A 23508-nucleotide genomic window follows, 5' to 3' on the forward strand; every position below is an offset into this window, starting at 1 on the left:
TTAGACTTAATGGAATGCACAAGCTATATTTTGGCTTGCAGTTTTTGGGTTTCCTGAAGAGCAGTTTGCTCTTCAAGGACCTAGACCTTAAAAAATTTTATTGTTAGAAGCCCAGAATGCAAAAGAGCTCACCTGTGTATAGTGCAGCTTTTAAGATTCCAAACCACTGGCATCTTTCTACTAGGCTATGACAATTCCAAAATCAATATTAAAATAAAATAAATAAACCCACGACCAAAATCAATGACTAAGGAAACAGCTATAATCCCAAGGAAAATATTCTAAAAATCATATTAAAATTTAATCCTCAAATGTCGTAATGACACAGAATGATTCACATTAACTCTTTCAAATATTTACAAATTTTCTTTAACATATAACATTATCTATTTTAATCGAATACTTCATGATCTACTGCTGTGACTTGATCACATAGGCTGCAATCATGTGAAATCCAAGAACAAATAATTCAGTAACATTATGTTAGGATGGTGTCAAAGAGTTACTTTACTTGACCAGAAGGAAAGAACGTAAATGTACTGTAATGCACATTTATTATACAATATTATTGCAAGTTGATATAAATATAAAACATATAGATTAATAAATATGGTCCTTACCATGGGTGATATACTCTGAGAACTGCAGCCACTTCTACCTTGATATGGATGCATGTAATTCTGGTACAGCTGCATGCCATACTGCAGAACACATAAATAAAAACACGTTCCCATCACTTTTACCACATAGGTAATTTGGGGGAAAAATCAATACTTTAATCAGTTATATATCATAATACAAAATATAAAAATTATAAGCTTTCCTTAAATTAGTAAAGCAACCATAATTTTGAAAGATAAGCTTTTAGTGCCCTACGATGATACATTTAAAAAGACTGTTTTTTGGGATGCCTGGGTGGCTCAATTGGTTGAACATCTGCCTTCGGCTCAGGCCATGATCCCAGGGTCCTGGGATCAAGTCTGCATTGGGCTCCTTGCTCAGCGGAGAGCCTGCTTCTCCCTCTGCCTGCTGCTCTCCCTGCTTGTGCTCTCTCTCTCTCTCTGACAAGTAAATAAATAAAATCTTAAATAAATAAATAAATAAATAAATAAATAAATAAGAATAAAAAGAGAGTGCTTTTTACCTGAACCCACACTTATGGTCTGGCTCACCAGTATACAGATCTGTAACTAACATTCCTACTCATTATTCTTTTTTTTTTTTTTTTTTTTTAAAGATTTTATTTATTTATTCAACAGAGACAGAGACAGCCAGCGAGAGAAGGAACACAAGCAGGGGGAGTGGGAGAGGAAGAAGCAGGCCCACAGCAGAGGAGCCTGACGTGGGGCTCGATCCCACAACGCTGGGATCACGCCCTGAGCCGAAGGCAGATGCTTAACCGCTGTGCCACCCAGGCGCCCCCCTACTCATTATTCTTAACACCAAAACCACCTGGAATGGTATATCACCTAGTGAAAAGAGAGCTCACTCGGGAAGGATGCCAGATTTTACGGAACAAAGACTGAAAACCTTACACGCGCCTTAGGCAAAACAGGGTAACATTCACCGTAACTCTTCAATGACTGACGAATTATAACGTCTCTTCGGCAAATCCACAACCTTGTCCTTATGTTAAAGATTCTTGACCCTGAAGCATCCTCTACTAACAATACTCTTACCACGTTGTTTAATTTTTGGCTTTAAATTCGGGGAAATCAAAATGGTAGGGATCGTACCCAAAGGGTCACAAAATACACTGTAAACTGCAGTAGGAAAAGAACACAGCATCTTTACTGTCAGGAAGTAGCACTGCAAGACTCAGCTGCCAGGCTACGATTGCAAAGTGGGTCTGGACTGTAAGTGGATTACTAGGCTTGAGAAAATTAAGAATGCTAACTGCCATGACCAAACTTATTTTGGAGGGCTCACCATCTGAAGCTACAAGGTACTCCCCTTAGATTTAATCTACTTTGTTTAAAAAGCAAAAAAACAAAAAACAAAAAAAAATCAAAAAAACAAAAAGGAAAAAGAAAAAGAAAACAAAGCAAAACCACAACAGGACAGAGAGGCCTTTACATTTCTTTTCTTTTCTTTTCTTTTTTCTGGCTACCCTCAGCAATTCTATTTCACAGAGCCACAATGAACTTAGAAGTAGGTCCTATATAAAAGAGATTGAGGAGACACCACGGAATCCAATCTCACCCTTAGGATGAATTCCTTTAAACATTCCAACTGAGCTGTTTCTCTACTGAAGACTATTTCCTTAAAAGCAATTCCAGCAAAGTGGATCTATTTGGTAATTACACAGAAAAATTAGAGGGCGCCTTGGAGAGTCTCTGTTTCCAAGATTTTGCTTTTAACATGAATACAAATCCACATTCATTTAAAATTCTCTATGTTGACTTCTTTATCCAATTATTTCCCAACTTCTAAAAATTATTTTTCAATTTACAGTTTGATTGACATTAATGGGACCTAATGAAATTTACTTTAAAACAACTCTAAACCTACTGTAACTATAAAAAAGAAGACAGAGGAGCTTAATTCCTAGTCAAGTTCATTTTGGAGACGATACAATAACCTCTAAACAATACTTTCACAAGGTACATGCATGCTGTTTGGTCGCCTTTTATTTATCTGCAATGAAAAGCCAGCTACCTACTGATAAGACTGTTTCCTTCAAAGACGTATTGTCCCTGGTACCTGTAGTGTTAGGTCATTGCCTCTGTGCTATTGGTGGTCTTTAGTAGGCATTGAAGTGTGGTGGAGGGGTAGGGCATGAGTCACCTTAACATGTCCCCGTCCTACGGAGGGGCAGACAACGGACCAAACTACGTAAGAAGTGAGCAGAGTTCTAGGTGAAGGGAGGGAGGAAGACAACATGTAACTAGGACACTGTACGTGAGCAATTCTCAGATTTTCTATGAATCTATATGTAACTGGAATTTCTCCAAAGAGAACAGGAGGACCTTCCTTTGCTACCACATGAACAGTTCACACGTGTGTATGAAAAAGAAAAGGAAATAAAAATAAAACAAGAGGTCAAATTCCTCGAGGAGGCAGGTTCTAGTAAGTAGCGTGTGAAAAAATCCGAGGCCCTTTCCATCTCATCAACATAACAGACTCGTCTGTCCCCGCACCTCCAACTAAGTATGGCGATAAACTGGAAATACAATAGACAACCAGAGTTGAAAATCAACCAAAAGATACCTCTAACACCATGTGAGTCCAGGTGCACCAGCTGGGGGATGAAACAGGTGCCCCGTGGACGACAAGCTGCCAGGGGAAACCACCCGGGGAAACTCCCCTATTAGAGTCTTTCAAATGTGTCTGTGCTGGCAAGCCCCGGCTTCCTGTATCTGGGTAATTTAAAGGGCAAAGCAGATCATATCACTTTCCCATTTGAAACTGTTTGGTGGTTTATCATTGCCTCCAGGAAAAAGGTTCTCCCTGATGCCTGCCTCCCTCTCTGCCTCAACTGGAAAAGCTTTACCACAATTAAAAAAGAAAAAAATATACAAGGAACATGGATATGGTAGGCAGAATAATGGCCCCCAGAGATGTCCACATCCTAATTCCTGGAGCCTGTGAATATGTTGGGTTACCTGGCATGGAGGAATTAATGTTGCAGATAAAATTAAGGGTACTAATCAGCTGATGTTGAAATTAAGTGGTTACCTTGGATTATCTATGTAGATCCAATATAATCACAAGGCCCCTTAATAAGTGGAAGGGGGAGGCAGAGAAGAGAACCAAGTCACAGCATGAAAAGGTCTTAGCTCGACATTGCTGGTGGTTGAGGGTAGAGAAAGAGACCACGAGCCAAGGAGTTTGGGCAGCCTCTAAAGTCTGAAACGGGCATGAGAAATGGATTCTCCCCCAGAGTCTCTGGAAGGGAATGCAGGTCACCTTACATTTAGGCCAACAAGACCCATTTCAGACTTCCTGAATGACAACAGTGTAGGATAATAAATCTGTGCTGTTTTAGGTCACTAAAGTGGTAGCCATTTGTTATAGTAGCCACAGAAACTAACACAACAGAGCATCCTCGAAGTGGACATCTGTGCCCTGGAAGAAGCTTCAAAAAGAATCAAATGAGAAAAAAAGTGAGAAGGGGACAATCTTCTAGGAACAGCATTCTGGATATACAAGGATCAAAAAAAAAAAAAAAAAACCACCAGCTTTTAGTATATTTCATCCATTCTTGGACACATGCGTCTTTTCAGATTTCAACATTCATAAATTTGCCTTAACTATAGCATCTTCTATTCACTGTGGACCAGGTGACTTGTCACTGCCTGCAATGTTTAGTGAGATCAAGTAATCACGTACATCAAACCTTGCAGAAGGGATGCCACTAGCTAGAAAGACAACTCCAGAGACCACGGCAGAACACCTGAGAAGTTCTGCCTCCTCGAAGCTCTTGACGGCACAGAGCGAGGAAGTCTGTATGAAATAGGGTATCCATAGTTCTGAGATAAAAATGATTCAGGAAAGCCAGACTTAGAATATGTTTTCCAGCTACCTCACATAATTTATTTCATATATATGCGCGCGCGTGTGTGTGTGTACACAAAATAGATAAATGATGAAAATCTACATCTATAGGCCTAAATAAATCTAAAATAACTAAATGAAAATAAAAATCATAAAGGATATGAAAACATCATATCATAATTTTATTGGCATAATTCTTTTCTTTCTACTTATAGAAAAAAATAATGGTGTTCCTAGTAAAATCAGTCACATTAAAGGGAGTGTGCTTACCACCTGCTTTGGAGTTGGGTGTCTGTCACTGAGATCAAACTAGAAGGGAGGAAGGCTTGACTAACAAGGTTAGAAAGCATCTCCTTTACCAGCCTAGCCTGATTTCCAGAGTTCTGATGGAAGAAAAAAGAAAACCAGAGACCTCAAGGTATTTTCTCTATTACTGTGATGTGTTAAAGTATTCAAAGAGTGTCAGCCTCTTCACCTGTAAAAGGAGAGGACTGGATGAGGTCGTTAATTCTGAATCAGGCAAACATCTGGAGTTCACTCACTAAATTGGGATCCCCAAGGATGGGGCTGGACGCACAGAACTTTAGAACATTCCTCAGGTGACTCCAATGCACATCCGGAGTTAACTAGTTATGACTTCCTTGACTGGTTGGTTCCCAACACTGCCCCTTTCTTTTCTTTCTTTCTTTCTTTTTCTTTCCCTTTCTTTCTTTCTTTCTTTCTTTCTTTCTTTCTTTCTTTCTTTCTTTCTTTCTTTCTTTCTTTCCTTCTTTCTTTCTTTCTTTCTTTCTTTCTTTCTTTCTTTCTTTCTTTCTTTCTTTCTTTCTTTCTTTCCTTTCTTTCCCTTTCCTTTTTCTTTTCCTCTTCCTTCCTTCCTTCCTTCCTTCCTTCCTTCCTTCCTTCCTTCCTTCCTTTCTTTCTTTCTTTCTTTCTTTCTTTCTTTCTTTCTTTCTTTCTTTCTTTCTTTCACATTTTATGACAATGAGAGCAATGTAGAAGCAATTACTTACCATGAGGGTTTCAAAGAATCAAGACTTCTAAGCTTTGTTGAAACCAAAATCATGACAGTCATTTAATAGTAGACTGTCTGAGAAACAAACCTCTTGTAAAAAGGTAACTACGGAGGCTATCTGCAATAACAGCAAAAGGAAGCAAATTTCATAGTTAATCCAAAAGCTTCCTTTAAGCCATTTAAAAATCTTTCTGCTGATACCACTTCACATCCACTAGGATAATTATTTTTTTTTAAAGGAAAATAACAAGTGTTAGTAAGGATATAGAGGAATTGGAATTCTCATACATTGCAGGTGGGACCATTAAACAGTTTAGCCACTGTGGAAAACATTTTGGCAATTCTTCAAAAGGTTAAACGGAATTACCATATGACCAGCAATTCTATTCCTCGGTACGTACCCTCCAAATTGAAAACAGGTACCCAAATAAACACATGAACACATATGTTCATAGCAGTACTATTCACAAAAGATGCAAACAACTCAAATGTCCATTAATGAATAAATGAATAAACAATTGTTTATCTAATATATATATCCAATATATACATACATAAATACATACATACATACAATGGAGTATTATTCAGCCATAAAAAAAGAATCAAGTACTGATCTACACTATAAGGTGGATGAACCACAAAACTATATGCTAAATAAAAAAAGCCAGACACAAAAGGTCAGATACTGTATGATTCCATTTCTATGAAATGTCCAAATAGGGAAATCCTAGAGAGACACACACAGATATGGATGGTTGCCAGGGGCTGGGAGTAACTGTTTAATGGGTATGCAGTTTCCTTTTGAGGTAATAAAAATGTTTTGGAGCTAAGAGCTACATAGAGGGGGCGGGTGCACAACATTTTGAATGAACTAAATGCCACTGTATTGTTCATATAGTTAAAATGAACACAGTTAATAATACATTCATCATGTTAGCATAGTTGATTAAAATAGTTAATTCAGTTGATTTCATGTTTTGTGAGTTTCACCTCAATTAAATAAATTAAAAGAATAAAAAATAAACCTTGCCTTCCCAACCTGGTATGACAACTAATAATTCGGATTCTGATTATTCTGCTCTTCTTCAAAAGGAAACGGTTGATAATTTTTATAATTATGAAGTTGTGTTAAATTTACTAGCATACAAGTTTTGAAATTAAATGTGTTTTCTGTACATTCTAGAAGAAATCGTTCTTTCTTCCCCATGTAACTTTTAGAACACTATTACTCCTTTCAAAATGCTCCCCAGTAAACTATGCTTATTTAAGTTGTAATTTCTACTTAACACAAAGGTTGATGTTTTAATAGTATATTATAGTAAAATTTACATAATAATTTGAAGTAAACTAGAAAGCAATTTATACAACACTTAAATGAAATGTGAAACAGCTGCATTAAACATACCTAAATGGGCACATTTTAAAACACACACGTCATGTTGGAGTGACAGCAATATTTAAAAAATGCAGACTGAGTCATGTATAGAAGTTTTAATCAGTTATATGTAATACTCTTGAAAAAAATAAAATTCAGAGCATTCATAAAAATGGAATACTTACTCCACACGCACAAGATTAATTCGTTAGGCTATTCCACTCTACTAATGTTTATCTTTTAGATAAAAAAAAAAAACATATATTTGGGTACACGGACTTATAGTGAGTCTTCACATTTTGAAATACAGATATTTTCAAACTTTGATGGCACTCACAGCATTAATAGAAATTCACGCCTGCAGTGAGATTACCTTAAGCAATCTAATCGCAGTCACCCAGCACGTCCTACTCTGCTCTTCTTCTGCACAGAGCATTTTCAGGTCTCGGGGCCCTCCCGCTTTGTTAGGCTAGAAGGCCACAGCACATTGTTTATCGTTAATGCATATCTTGAAGGTAACACCTGTTGAAATAAAAGCCACTAAAATTCTCCTATATATAAGAGAAAGCTGTCTCTTTTTTTTAAAAGAAATTAAAAGAAACCCAAGCTTACCTAACAGGCTGAGGCTTGCTTTATTCATCTATCAAAATATTAAGCCTGTACCTTAAAGCCGAATCCATAGTTAGTCGGTGCTCCGTGTTTTTTTTTGCCTGCCAGGGACACATAAATATCACTATTGCCAAATTCGCTGAAAAACTGCAAATGCCGTGGTTCCTTTAAAAAGATACAGATGTGAGTGTTGAAATGAATCCATACTTTTGCACACTCTCTTTTGTATTTTTATTATATCACATAACTTATACCTTGGCAAAAAATTATTCCAAATAATGGCACAGAAACAAAAAGGGAAGAAAAATGAAGTTACTAGATCCTTCAAGAACCAGGAGCTTCATACAATATTATTTGAGAAGTGGTGACTTGTTGATCATTTAACTGCCAATATATGCCAAAAAATTTAACTTCCTATTTTAAAATTATTCTCTTTAAGCACCATTTCAGGTATCTCAGGGAGAGAAGGCAGCAAAGAATGGCTTTTGAAAATGTTTTCCTAGTCCAAATTTCAAATAATGGGAGTTCAACAAAGGCAAGAAGGGTGGTTTGAGCTTCTACAGCAGTGGGAGAAGAAAAAAAGGAGAAAGAGACGAGGATCCCTGCTTCGTTTAGAAAAGATCCCCCGTCACATTTGGGTAGTGCCTACCTCACCACGGCAAGCCATGAAACAGGCGGCATCACTGCCTTCTGCAGGAAAAGAAGGAGGCCTGTGCCGATGAGTTCTGGGAAATTACCTGGCAGTGGAATGTGTCTGATTTTCAAGGTAAAGTGGGATCGTGAACAGCTATTTCTTCTCTGGGAAATCCATGAGTTTTAAAGCTGGTCATGGGAAATCACTGGGTCATATTATTCTGTGACAGGTTAATAACTTGGAGAAGTGCTTAATTCCGGGGTCGGATGTATAATCAAAACTGACCAAAATGCATTTGTTCTTTAAAACCTTGCTTAGTAGTGTGGTCCCAGACCAGGAGCATTGGTGTCACCCAGGAGCTTATTAGAAATGCAAAACTCTGTGGCCCCCACCACAGACCTACTGAATCAAAATCTGCATTTTAACAAGATCCCAGGTGATTCGTAGGCACTGAAAATTGAGAAGCAGTGCTCTAAAACAAAACAAAATGGAAAAGACAGAAAACCCAGGACATTCAGCAATTTGAGCAACCCATTCAAATCCAAACCCAAAAAAATTTCAGTCATTTACCAGCAGGCTATTCCATCCCTGATGATTGGTAGAGCAAGAGTTTCTGTGTATGTCACTGTCCTCTGTGTGTCACTATTCTTAGGCATTTTGATCTAATGAATGACTACAGTTCCCATCTCCATGGGAGAATACGGCAGAAAAGAAAACTGTTAAAAGAGACCCAACCTAGGGCCCTTGGAACAAGGGAAGAGGAAGGAGAAAGGTACTCTTACTGTCATGGCCTTTAAAACTGTCTTTTGATAGAAACTGATTTGCTAGTAAAAATGTCTGATTCCTATGAAGAAAAGATAAAACCAGCCCTGTCCACTGATCCTGTAGAAGTCTATGTAGCTGAGTCTTCTGGATGTAAGAAAAAGGCAGCTTGAGAAACTTCTAGAAGGCTACAGAGGCATGATGAGTTTCATCTCTTGGCTGACTTTGGCTCCATTAGTGCAGATGTATCAAGGCTCATGATACTGTAAGACCACAAGCCTGGCACGGTCAGCAAAGGCTACACGTGCACACGTGTATACAAGGGGAGAGCTGGAGAGAGGCAGAGTACTTAGTCGTTTCTCTGTAAATAAAAGTCACGGCCACATCTCCAAGGCTTGTAGCTGTGGTTAACTAACTCCCATGCAGCCCACATCTTCAGAAAGTATAATAAATCGAGACCTTCTCACAGAAAAAGGACAGGAAATGGTCTCTTTCCCAGGCAGAAATGTCATATTAGACATTAGATAACATGCATAATTTATATCGAGGTCATAATCCTTGAGGTTACTTAATACCTTGTATTTCTTTCTTTTTTTTTTTTTTTTGAGAGGAAACTTAAAATGATTTTCATGTATAGACTGTGGAACATGAGCTCATTAGACACAGGCTAGAGAGAAGAATATTATATACTGAAGTACAGCAGAGTCAGACACTATGTTGAAAAGAGCTAAAATATATACTGAGAAGAGAGGTTTGATGCTTGTAATTCTGCCTGGCCAAGGGGAAGACCATTGCAAGCATAAAAGCATGGATCCAGTAGAAGGAATAAGGAGTCTTTTGTATAATGGGTGGGCAGGGAAAGGAGGTGAAGGCTGGAGTAAAAATATAATGGGCAGTTGATTTTAAGGAGAAACCAGTTGAAGAAATAAGAATTTAGGAATTAAAGAAACATCCTATCTTCCAGTGAAGGTTCACTGGGAAGAGTGCGGTCAATATGATTACTGGATTTAGAAGCCAGTTTTCTCTGATGTGAAAAGTATAAAGATATGTATGTATTTGTTAAAAAAACACTTTCATATGTAATTTCATACTTAGGAACACAGGGAAAAAAGGCAACCTCACTAAAATTTAGACTAGAGAAAGTCTAAAACCTTAATTACAGAAATAGGTAATTAGGTATTCTAACATTATTCCTGATAGAAAAATTTGAAAACTAGTTTAAATGTTCAAGAAAAATTAGTTGAATACTAGTAGTCAAATGATATATACTTAAAAACAAAACATTTCTGTAAGAGATTGTGATGCTAAATTTGTAGAGCTCCGTTCCATCACTTACACTTCAAGGGGACACACACACGTGACATGCACACAGGTGAACAGCAACAAGGAAAACCGCGTATGAGGGAAATCTGAGGAAAGTATGGAGGAGTCAACTATTACTCCTTGTGGCTCCGTGTCACCCAAATATCTGGTCGCTGTCATTAACTGTATTCTGGGCATTTCCATTTGGATTCTTCACCCTTAACACAATATATCTAGAACTAAGATCATTATCTTCCTTCTAAGACAATGTGATAGCAAACCTCCTATTCCTGTTTACTGCATTAAATCATTGACTATTTCTTATTTCTTTCTCCAAGAACATTTAAAAATGCTTCCTCTCCTTTCACATCAAGCAGTCTGCAAAACCTGGCCAGCTGCCGTTTAATCTTGTATCCATCTCTTTCTTCCCCCTCCACTGCTCATCCTAAATTAGATCCCATCACCTCCACTCTAGATTACTGAATGACCATCTAATTGGCATCTGTGCCTCTAGTCAATCTCTCTCTCTCTCTCTCTCCTCCCACTCCCTGCCTCCTTTGCTCCCTTCCCCTTATTCTCTTTTTTCTCTCTCTCCCTCTATCTACCTGATTTTTTAAAGCTCCCTATGACCATAGCAATCTTACAACTTGATCATCTCACTCTCTTGCTCAAAATTTTCCACTGGCTTTCTATAGTGAGTTGAGTGATTGCCCTCCCCCCAAATATGTCCATGCCCCATCCCAAGAAACTGTGACTACCACCTGATTTGGAAAAAGGGTCTTTGCAAATATCATTAGGTTAAGAATCTCAAGATGAGACCATCTCAAATTATCTGGGTGGGCCCTAAATCCAATGACAAGTGTCCTTAGTGAGAAGGAGAAAAAGAAGGCCATGTAAAGACAGGGAGGCTGGAGGGAGGCTGCCATAAGCCAATGGGTGCCTGGAGCCATGACTAGCCAAGACAGAAAAGCCTACAGAAATTTAAAGGATCACATAATGAGAGTGAGAAATAAATAATGGATGAACATTTCCAGCATAAAAGAAAAACAGAAATCTGCAGTTTGAATGCATATGTTGAGAATCGAGTAAGATTTATCAGAATACATTTGAATGCATCTAGAAATATGGTCAGGGAAATTACTGAACAATGACTATCATAATATTTGGAAAACAGCCAGAGAAAAATGACAGATCACCCACAAAGAATTAACAATATTGTTTGACCATAACAGATGCATGAAAACAGAATTAAAATAGCCACCCATGAAAACTCTCAAAAGTAGTTTTACTAGAAAGAGATCAATGCTTTGCATAAAACCTCAGCACTTACAAAACACGGCGTAGTTGACCTTGACTAGACCACACAGACGTACAGACAACCCAGTGCTGAGCATGGAGGGAATAACATGGGCGAGTGGTGGTGTGTGGGAGCATCTGCACAAGTGTGTCTATGTGACTGTATGCACAGGCATATGCACACCAGCACACAAGTGAACATGTGCATCCACCCCGGTCATAGTACGACTCCCTTAAGAACCTAAACTCTAGCTAAGGAGACAGAACTACCGCATGCACAAAGGAATTAAGGAGCAATTACAGACTCAGCGGACTGCTACTAACTACATCAACAAAAAGAAGTTCAGAAGTGGGCAAAATTAGCAGGATGACCTGGGGGGGAAAGAGGAGACGTGAACTGTGCCGGGTCTCACCATCTAGAGCCAAGGGTAAGGAGGAGAGGGTGAATGTGCAGCGGAGAAGAAATGGGCACAGTATGTGGTCCTGAAATAAGAGCGTCTAGATTCCATCACAGGATATATATTGAAATTAGCGGGGAACGAAGCTGAATAGTCAGTTTTTAAACAGATTATGGCAAACGTTTGGGATCTAAACTCAATGTACCAACTCTTGATATCTAGTAAGAAACTAATAAAAACAAAGGAAAACCCACTTTCACTTGTAATTCATAATACATCATGGACATTTCAATTACCTTTGATGTCCCTTTAGTAGAAAAATATAAACCAGATCTTCTTAGAAGGAAGTAAATCTTTTTCCAGGACTTCTTTCCCTGCTCTTTTGCATGTAAGAAGCCATGGATTTCAGGGTATGTGCTTGAACTCAGAAACATCTGCAAGAAAAGTTAGACACCCTCATGCTGTTTCTTGAATCGGTAATACTGTAGCCTTATAATAACCTAAGATTTCAAATATAAACATGTAAACTCTAACGGTGTCAGTACCACTTAAATGTATCATTACAGGTATGGCAATATAAATACAACAGAAAATAAATCAGTTTTTTGATAACCTGAGGCAAGTTCCAAATGAAAATCTGTTCACAGAATATACATTCTAAGCAGTCAGGACTTAGCCAAACACCAAAATGATAACTTATTTGAATGTCTATTATTTGAACATCTAAGAGCTAAGTCCTGATACTTTTCATCCTTTTCTATGATTTTCCCTGAGAACCTATCAACTTCTTACAGTATAAGTAAAAGACCGCAATCTTAACTTCAATTATTCAATTGTTTAGAAAGTTGAGCAGAGTTCACCTCTCCTTGATGAGGTAAAGCAAACAATCTTTTCTTTGTCCTCTGCGGGGCTCAGTGGGGGGTGGCTACAGCACATTGTGTTTTCCAAAGAGAACTGCAACACTATCTCCCATCCCACCTGCTCTTCTGCAAAGTGATCTTGCCACCTAACGGTGAAGAGCTGGAGTCTTGTTTCTCTACCCCTTTGAATCTAGGCAAGGCTTATTAAGGCTGCTTTGATCAATGGTATATAGCAGAAGTGACAGCTCATTCTAGTTCTAGTCTGTAACTAGCCCAATGGCCTCCACTAGCTAACTCCTGGAAGCTAGCGGTCACTAAGAAATGTGACTACCCTGAGACAGCTCTGTGGTGAGAAGCCCAATGCACTAGTAAAGCCCTTGAGGATGGGGACCCCAAGTGGAGAAAAGAGAGGCCAAGGGGTAGCAGGGACACAGAGTGAAAAGCCATCTTAGAAGGGGATCCTCAACCCCCAGAGAGTCAATGTGCCTCAGACATGACCCACCCAGCTAAACCCTCTCAAATTCCTGACCCACAAAATTGTTGGCAAAATGTGAGTGGGTACTTAAGCCATTAAGGTTTGGAATAGTTTGTTACAAAGTACTAATGAACTGAGAGAGTAGGCATGTGTTGGTCAGGAAAATGAGAATGAAAAGGAATAGCTCTGTAGGAGTGGTTGTACTCAGCATCCTTAATGAGACAATGGAAATGCATTAGCATCTCATTAAAAGAAGAAAACAGAAATCCCTGTGAATAAACAAATGCAAAATGGAAAAACTGAAAGTAAGAGAAATTACTACCTAAAATGATGTGACATATTTTAAAAGGCTACTCAGGGAAATGCTGAGAGTAGATATGTATGTTTTTAAGTAAATTATTAAAAAATTTTTTAATTTAATGAGCCACAGTTATTAATTAATTGACATGCAAAACAGGCAAGTAGGTTTTTTAGTTTGAGTGCTTTCCAAGTTATTAAACCAAACCAATTAAATTTTAAAAAGGGAGTCATGGAGGTCATACTAGAAAGAGAAGAAACGTTTTAAAAAGTGGAAACATTGCCTCAGTGGAGAGAAAAGGTCAGGTGCACATGCAGGACTATCTGATTCCAAAGCTATGATTTTTCTTGTTTTTGTAATTTCACATTAAAGTAATATAACTACATTAGAGGAGAACTGGGGAAAGGAGGCAGAATAAAAACTCCAACCCACCACCCTGTCACAATCCAGTAGTGAAGCACTGAGAGGGCCTGGGAGCTGGGGGTCCTCGGGCACAACTGCTGCTGCCCCTGCATTCAGCCTAGTATTCTGATGGGGTGTCTGTGAAACCCGGTGGCATAGAAGCTTTTAGGAAAATCTTTTGAGACTAATCATAGTTCTAAAATATTATGAAGAGCAAAAATGAAATATAACCTATTAAAAAGCCCATAGAAAACAGATCTGTACCACCCAATATATTTACTATTTAAATACCAATATATTTAAAGTAGTATCTATATTGGAAATATTAAAAGTTGTCTTCTTTAAAGATCAGAGAATACGGAGTGGGTCTGAAGATACCCGCGGGCTTAGATCAAACAGTAACCATTATAAAGACATTGTTGAACATTAACCCGTTAACAACTGCAGAGCTTCTGATGTGAAATCTACTGATCTACAAAAAATAAAATAACGAAATTCATTCTTTTGTTGTAATGAAAATATCTTTTGGACCATGTAAAGCCACTGCCAGTTTGGAAGAAATGAGCCCCAAAGATGCAAAACTAAGGAGATTTTTAATTACATCACTAGGATTCTTAATTCAGCTAAGACATTTCAGAATTCTGCTCAAGGATCCAATGTAGCTATGACACATGTCAGTGAACAAAATATATATATTTTTATATCTTTGTTTCTCCTTTCACTTAGTTGCTAAATATTTTATCACAAATAGGATTGGGAGCATTTGTTATAAAAGTTAATACTAAATATCTGTTAGCAAAATGTCTACAATTTACTGGGGATTTTGATTTTTCAAAAAGACTAACATGGTCTTTAAACACATCACAGAGCAAAATTCTGCAAGTTTCCTTTCATGATACACATTTTTTGAACACATTTTTTAAACACTGAAAATCCTTTGACAATTGGCCAAAACTAGAAAGAAAAATGGTGTTAGGAGCCTTTCCGGATTTAGGGACTTCTTTTTTCAGGTTTTGTTCTTTTCTTTCCTATTCTTTCTTTTCTTTGCAGGTTCACCTCCAGCAAAAATTCATCCATCAAGGTATAACATTTCAAAATCTGGGCATGTAAAAATATGGACCTTAAAGTTTCCCTTTATTACACTGTTACTTACATACTTTAATAGAAATATGTTTTACCTGCAAAATCTGTGTGGGGGATATTTCACCATTGGTTTCAGTTGCAAAAGACACCATATGCTCTGGAAAAAAATACTGACGAAAAGATAACAGGTTACATTATCTCAAAAGCCATGCTAGAAAAGATTCAATTATGACCGATATAGTAAGCTAGAACAAAAGTTCTTTAAATCAGTGTGTTGAAAATTCACCTAAAGTGCTTCTTAAAATGCTAATCCCTGGACTCTACATTCAGGGGTCTTAATGAGAAGGTAGGAGTAGGGCCCAAAGTTAGGAAACACCCTCAGATAATGCGGATGCAGAGAGAGCCACATTCGTCAAGTTCAAAACACTGCCTTCAGGATGACGGCGTGCTGTGTCCCATATCTCTTTCCTGAGTCCTGTGGCCGCTCTAGCGGGTACTAAAGGACCATCAACTCCAGGTCACAAAGCCAAGGCTCCTAGAAGTAAAGGGTATACCCAAGGTCATAGCCCCATGTAGAAGAACCAGGACTTGCCGTGGGGCCAGGGAGCTAAAAGTCAGGACCGCTCCAACCTTGTTCAATCATAAAATTCACCCAGGGCAGTTGTTTAAAATAGGAATTCCCAGGACTCATTCCTGGAGTGTCTGATTCAGCAGGTCTGGGTACTTTCTCCTCCCCTAGGGAATTTTTATGATCGGACACATTTGGGGAAATAGAGACTACTCTACTTCCTCCAAGGACAGGGTTTTACAACCATTCTATTATCATTTGGTCTAATACTGTGGTCAGTATTAGTTAATAGCATTCCTGGCCTCTACCCACTAGCAGCCCCTCTCCCCCTCCACCCCCAGAATGACAAGCAAAAACATCCCCAGACATTGTCAAATCACCCCTAGTTGAGAAGCACTGCTCTAGGTCTACAAAATGAGTGTACAGCTCTGTTCAAATAATAAGAACAATAAAAAATATAACTCAAAACAAGCACTAAAACCATATGTCTTTAACTATACTTTTAAATTCTTTCTTTTAACAAAGATTCACAACAAGAAAACAGTTTCCCTTCAAATTCTAATTCTATTTAATTTTTACTAGGACTCTTTTATTTTCTTTGTCAAAGATCATCCTATTATGTTTTTATTAATAGGTTCAAATAAAAGAGAACATAAGAGGTCTTTCAGGGTTTGAAAATATTCTATTATAGTGTGTATCATATATTTTTCATAAAGGATCATTTCAATCCAATTATCCAAAACTTCGTGTAAAAATATGCTACAGCTGCAGAGACAAAAACAATTTAAAATAATGAGCCCAGAGGCTATTCTGACTTCTCCAGATCCCTAGTCTTCACTAGAATGTGACACACATTTCTTTTCTTTAAAGAGAACTATCATGAAAGTAGTATTTATTAGATAATGCTCTGGTCTTTATCTCATTTCTACTTAGCTCAGTCATTACTGCACTGAAAAATTATTTTGGAACAGCAAGATTCATGTCAATCTGAAATTTTTGGGTAAGATATAGCACTCCTAACAATCATCAATCTGTCTTTACTTTAGAAATTTTCTTATTTAAATTTCCTAAATTCTGTAAAAAGTGTTAAAACTATAGTATTTTGGAGCTGCTTAAAGATATCTGATAACTGATACCCCGAATTAAATGTACAATAGTTTCCTTTTCTTTAAAAGCAAGAAAAAGAAGAAATAGCTCCCAAAACAGTTCATCTGAACTTCTGTCATAATTCTGACTAATCATTGTTAGAGTATGAAGAAATGTGACTATGATGTTCATGGAACAGAATTTTTACCTAGAATTTATTGTAAGGGGAATCCTATTGGATTTGTGATGACTCTTTTCTTCACATAAAATAACATTTAACAAATTCATTTATTTCCCAAAACTATTAATGAGGATTTTACTTACCATTGGGTTTTTAAAGAATTCATATTTGGCATAATTTTTTCTAAAGTATAGTTTATTTTCTTCTTCCATTCCCCAGTTAGATAGCACTTCAATCACCAGCTCATGGTCTTCCATTGTTCTTTCTGTAAGGAATGTTTCCATGAGTATGTCAACAGATGAATGGATGGGTGGATGGATGGATGGATGGATGGATGGATGGACAAATGAACAGAGAGAAAGACAGACAAACAGGTAGGTAGAAAGAAATATATATGGATACATGTATCCATACAAATTTATAAATTATATTATGTATGTATCTTTATTAAATATAGCAAATTTCACCTCAATTCTAGAATAGCCAGATTGATAATGTTTTAGCAATTTTGAATTAGTAATGTTGATTTTTTATACCTAAGCAGACTGTAACCTGAGGAGAAAAGTGACAAAATATCACAATGCACTTTTTGCTAATTCTCAATTCCTTTTATTGCTATGTAAATTATAATTAAGTTTGATAATAAATCTGCATTAAAAATGCAGGAGCTATTCTTTTTTCTCCAATTCGTCGTGATGCCAAAATTAAAATATTTGCCTCAAGGTTGAACAATTCACCCCATTAAGAGATGAAAAATTTTGACAGGTTCAAAATGCATGTAAGATACATAGTCTAGATAGTTGAAAAAAATTAAAATAAATGCTTTAAAAGGAAAAATTTGAATGCAAGCACATATAATTTTTAAGAAACCTAATTTCTTGTGGCACTTTATCCTTTCAAAGCTAATGTTCAGGCAAATATATTTTAGGTAAGGTGGGAAGGCACTTGGAAGGAAAGGTACTTAGATGAAATAAGCAAAAACAACTTTACAGAGGGGAACAGAACATGCACAATTCCTATTTTAATAAGAAACTTGATGTCCATAGTAGTGCTATTCATAATAGCCTCAAACTGGAATCTACCCAAATGCCAATCAACATGAGAATGAATGAATAGTGTAAACAGTGTAATAAATAGTGGATATACTACAACAACACACAACTGTATGAGTGAATTTCACAAGCATGATATTAAATGAAAGAAGTCAGGCACAAAGAGTACATACTACATGATTACACTTACATAAAGTTCAACACAGGTAAAATAAATCTATAGTGTTCGAAATCAAGATAATGGGGAGAGTGAGTGAGGGGGCAAAAGCATGAACGGTGTGGGAGATACTGTTTTGTTCTGGGTGTTGGATAGCCAAGTTTATGCAACATCTGAGAGTTCACTGAGTTGTCCACATATGGCTTGTTCACTTTCCTTAAGGTATATCATATTTTAATAAAAGGTTAAAGAAAAGTTACTATGAAATTACGAATGAAAACAGGAAGTGAAGAACAGTCAATTAAGGAATATAGACACCCTCTGCTTTTTTTTTTAGGTGCTTCTAGGACCTTTTTGAAAAGTATCGGTGTCTCAAACATTCAACACTCAGTAGTGATCTGCGACCTACAACACCTGAACCCTTGAAAGTAATGTCATACTTAAATAGAAGCTTATTCATCTGAAAGGAAGTTCTTGTAAGGGTTCTCAATGAATATGAATGACTTTGAGCTAAGTGTACATCAGCACTCTGGGTTCTGTTCCTAACTCCAATTGCTCTTTTTCTGTCTCATTGACGAGTTCCCATAGCTCCTCCTCCCTCCTAAGATGCAATCCTTGGCTAAAATCTTTTCTTTCCCTTTCTTAAGCTAACTCACTCTCCCTTCTTCAGCCATCCCATCTGCTGAGTCCCTTGAGATGAACCCTCTGGCTACAGTTGCTTTTACTCATGTTCTAGTCCCGACCTTCCACCACTTCAAACACTGTTTGTCTAAATCCAAAGTCAGTATGGTGGTTCCCCCAAAATATTAAACAAGTCCAGCAATGCCAAACCTGAGCATATAAGCAAAAGAAATGAAAGCAGGGACTAGAACAGATGTTTGTACACCAATGTTCATATAGTAGCATTCACAATAGGTAGAAACACCCCAATGTCCACCAACAGATGAAGGGACAAACAACATGTAGGACACACATACAATGGAATTTTAGCCTTAAAAAGGAATGAAATTCTGACACATGCTACAACATGGATGGACCTTAAATATATCATATGTAAAATAAGAAGACGTAAGAAGAGATATATGATTCCATTTATATGTGATACCTGGAATAGACAAACTCGTAGAGACAGAAAGTAGAATGGTGGTTACAGGGACTGGGGAGCAAGAAGTTATTGTTTAATGGGCTCAGAGTTTCACTATGAGAAGATAAAAATGTTCTGGAGATGGGTAGTGGTGATGGTTGTACAAGAGTGTGAATGTACATAATGCCAATGAATTATACCCTTAAAATGGTAAATTTTATGTACATTTTATCAAAATAAAAATAAACTTGAAAACAAAGTTGTTTTGCTTTTTCTCTCTCAAACTGCTTTTTTCCTAAATTTTCCTATCTTCACTGCATCTTTATATCCTTTATATGCTCCACTTCCGCTATCCCCAGATACCAGGGATTTTCCCTCCAAATGTCTCTCAACAACCCCTTACTCATTCCCATTGTTACAATCCCAGTTTAGATCTTTGCTTTTTCTTAACTAATGTCCAAACTTCTAGTTTCTCGTTCTTCCAATCCAACCTGGACACTGATACCATAGCAAACCTCATAGAACACACGTGTCAGTGTGATCCTTGCTCAAAATTTTGTCTACTCCCTACTTACTTCCTATATCTGGCAGAGTCTGGCAGCTATCCTATTCATTCATCCATTCGACAAATATTTATTGATGGCCTACCATGTGTCAGACATTCGTCCTGGGGCTTGGAATTTTGTAGTGCATAAAACAGTCAGAAATCACTGCCTCATGGAGCTTTCATTCTAATGGGAAGACACGGACTATAAATAAAATGTAAATCTTAATAGTCAGCGATAAACACTACAGAGAAAAAATAGAACAGGGCTTAGGGAGAGAGGAGACCACAGGGGAAAAGAATTCATTTTCACCAGCTTGCCAGGATAGGTCTCATTGAGAAGGAAATGTTTGAACAAAGACCCAAAGGAGAAGAGGGCATGCGCCAAGCAGACCCCTACAGGAAGAACAAGAACAAAGCCTCTGAGGTAAGAGTGAGACTCTATGTTTGAAGTGTCCCAAGAAGGTTAATGTGGCTGAAGCTGACCGAGCAAAGGGGCAAGTACTAGGAAAAGAGGTTCGAGAAGCAATGGTGATGAGCTGGGAGGACTGGAGAAAGCCCTGCAGTTCATAGTGAGGTTCTGGCTTTTCCTTGGAGTCAGATGAGAAGTCATTTTGAACAGAGAAATAACATGAACTGACTTATATTTTCATTGGATCACACTGGTTGTGGAGAAGAACTGATTTTAAAAGGTGAAAAGGTGGAAGCAGGAAGACCGTTTGGTAGAATACTGTGATCAATGAGAGGAGAGAGGATATGGCTTGGATTAAAGCAGTAGCAGTGGAATGGAGGAAGCAGGCAGAAGCTGGATATAATCTGAAGGTAGAGCCAACAGGATTTGTGGACCAATTGGACATGAAGTGGGAGAGAGAGGGTACTTAGGGGAGACATCAAGTTCTCCAACAAGGCTGTTGGAAGGATTGTGTTGCTATTAATGAGTTTGAAAAACTGTAAGAGAAGTGGATTGGGGAGAGTCAACGGTTACTGAGATATCCAGTGGCAAGTCGCATCCCTAACAATCTCTCTCTTCTTACTTTCGTCTATTTCTCACACAAACCAGCTGGCATTTTCAGGCTTATTAAACATAGGTTCACATTAAACATACTATATGCCAAGCATGATGTCCATATTTTTTGCAACTGCAGAGGAAGAAAATTTCAAGGTAGTGAGCAAGATGTTTGCTGGTTGTTTTACCAACCTGTGTTTCTTTGTACCCATTACCTCTCTCCTCCACTGAAGAATCCTATGTTCTGCCCTCAAGATACACTATGCAGAGAGGGAAAAACTTTACAGAAATGCATTTTATTTACTTTTGAGCTTCACAGTAGACCTTATCAATTTTCGACCAATATAAGTGTTTGGGAAGAATCATGCCTAGCCAATCTTTGCCCCATACAGGGACCCACCTTCTGTCTTCTGAGAAAGGAACTGCAGTTAAGAGGTTGGTGCAGGAGAGGATGGAGTACAGACTGAGCTAGATAAAAGTGGACAGTGTAGGTCCCAAGTGACCCTGTATCCTGTCCCCTTCCAGAAGGAGAACGCTTTCAGGGTGATGAGTTGATGGTGATAAAACACCAAATAAGTTTAATGATGCTATGCGGCTCAAGCCAGAGGGTAGCCTTAGGAGACTTATAGCTTCCAATAGAAACTCTACATCTAGCATGGTGGAGAAGCCACAACTGAGGGCAACACTGAGGCAGATGAGTCCATAGCATCCCATTATGGAGAAAGAGCCTGGCAACAGTACCACATCCCCCATCGGGAACACGGAAGAGCTAAGAGAAGGGTATGAACTCAAGTGGCTTTATGGTACAGTCAATAAACTTGAGAGGAACAAGAGTTTCCAGAACATGAAGAGCTGGACAAGCGTTAGGCAAATACCCGTGCTGGGACTTAATGCCTCACCAGCATGTTGCAGAAGTGGAAATAGGTCTAAACCTTCAATTGAGAATATTTAAGCCTATATGTAACTCATTTATAAAACCCAATAAGATGGAGAACAATCCATAAAAAAACAAATAATAGAAGATTAAGCTGCTGTTAAGGAGACTGAGAATAAAAAATTATTCAAGTTATTGAAATAAAAGAAGTTACATCTCTGCAAGTCTCCATCTGAGACATTTTTCATTGCTATACTTAATTCTCATAATATTTTTTAAAGGTTTTATTTATTTGTTTGACAGAGAATGCAGAGCGAAAGAGAGAGCACAAGCAGGGGAAGGTGCAGAAGAGAAGCAGGACCCGCTGAACAGGGAGCCCGATGCAGGACTCCATCGCAGGACCCTGGAATCATGACCTGAGCCAAAGGCAGACGCTTACCAACTGAGCCACCCAGGTGCCCTTTTAATTCTTATGATATTTTCAGTAGGCTGAATAATGGCCCCAAAGACATCTGGAACCTATAAATGTTGCCTTATATGGCAAAGTCTTTGCAGATGTCATTCACTTAAAGATACTGAGAGGAAGAGATTATCCTGAATTATCCAGGTAGGCTCTAAGTCCAATTACAAGGACCTTTATAAGATAGAGACAGAAAGAGATGTGACCCAAACAGCAGAGGAAAAGGCAATGTGACCACAGAGGCAGACTTAAGTGACACAGACACAAGTTGAGGAATGATGGCAGCCACCAGAAGCTGGAAGAGGCAAGGAACGGAATCTCTCAAAAGCCCCAGAAAGAGCCTGCCATCATCTTGAGTTCAGCCCAGTGACCTTAATTTTGGACTTCTCACCTCCAGAACAGCTACAGATTACACTTCTATTCCTTGAAGCCACCAGGTCTGTGGTAAAGCAATAACACTGTCTAACGAGCAAGTTCTAGTTCCAGCTTACAGAAAAGGAACCTGAAGTTCAGAGCAGCGAACATCTCAGGATTTGAACGGCAGCCGCATGTCTGATCCCAAGTCAATGCTCTTCCTCTGCAAGCACTCCGTCTGCCTCTGCCTACAGCTCCCACTGGAGGGGCGTCCCCTGCTGCCTCTGCTAAGCCTAGTTACAGCCGTTCATTCTTTCCACATCCACTAACATCTTCTCTCGTGTCCCTGTAGCTCTCAGGTTTCAAATGCCTCCCATTCTTTTATTTTGAAATGTGTTCAATAAATATTTGCTAATTAAGTGAAAATAAACAACCACATTTTGAGTGTAAGGGGAACGAAAATAATGGGCAGTATTTCAAATTCTATCAATCTTAATCTCAAATGAAAGTAACATAAATCACTTGAATTGGGACTGCACCAAAAAAGGAAATAAAACAAAAAGGGCAGAAAAGCCAGGCTGTATTTGAACAGTTATGACAAATGTGTAATGAAAAGCACTTTGGGTAATATCTGGGATCACCAACCAAGCGGCAATCTACATGCAAACAAAGCCCAGCAAACCAATCTAGAAAGGAAAAATAACATTCAATATTCACGAAAAATTTCACAGAACTATAATACTGAATGTCTAAATAACACATAACTAACACGGGGAAAATATCCTGGTAATCTTAAGGAGAAAAATTTCTTCAAAGAAAGCCAGACTAACTAGAGTATGTGAGAAAGCAGAAGACATATTTTTCTTTCTTTTTTTACTTTTTAAGATTTTGTTTATTTATTTGACAGAGAGACAGCCAGCAAGAGAGGGAACACAAGCAGGGGGGAGTGGGAGAGGAAGAAGCAGGCTCCCAGCAGAGCAGGGAGCCCGATGCGGGGCTCGATTCCAGGACCCTGGAATCACGCCCTGAGCCGAGGCAGACGCTTAACGACTGAGCCACCCAGGTGCCCCCAGAAGACATATTTTTCATTCCTTCAAAGATGATTTCTTGATATTCTATTGAAAATTCAGATAACG

General features: G+C 38.2%; 1 protein-coding gene across 4 annotated transcripts in view; it reads right to left on the reverse strand.

The window, feature by feature from the left end:
- GRB14 (growth factor receptor bound protein 14) overlaps nucleotides 1-23508 on the reverse strand; it is a 109775-nt gene that overhangs the window by 9372 nt on the left and 76895 nt on the right. For 3 of the 4 annotated variants that reach the window (XM_045780709.2, XM_045780720.2, XM_087861111.1), the window contains 6 exons: nucleotides 16985-17106; nucleotides 15102-15176; nucleotides 12185-12322; nucleotides 7551-7661; nucleotides 7261-7356; nucleotides 621-701 (listed from right to left, as the gene is read on the reverse strand). In XM_045780709.2, the coding sequence (XP_045636665.1) occupies nucleotides 621-701; nucleotides 7261-7356; nucleotides 7551-7661; nucleotides 12185-12322; nucleotides 15102-15176; nucleotides 16985-17106 (623 nt within the window). The remainder of the gene's footprint in view (nucleotides 1-620; nucleotides 702-7260; nucleotides 7357-7550; nucleotides 7662-12184; nucleotides 12323-15101; nucleotides 15177-16984; nucleotides 17107-23508) is intronic. The other variant, XM_087861107.1, reaches the window with a different exon arrangement.

This window comes from Ursus americanus, chromosome 1 (genome assembly GCF_024610735.1).
Source record: "Ursus americanus isolate L20-20 chromosome 1, mUrsAme1.1.p, whole genome shotgun sequence".
NCBI classification, from domain to species: domain Eukaryota; kingdom Metazoa; phylum Chordata; class Mammalia; order Carnivora; family Ursidae; genus Ursus; species Ursus americanus.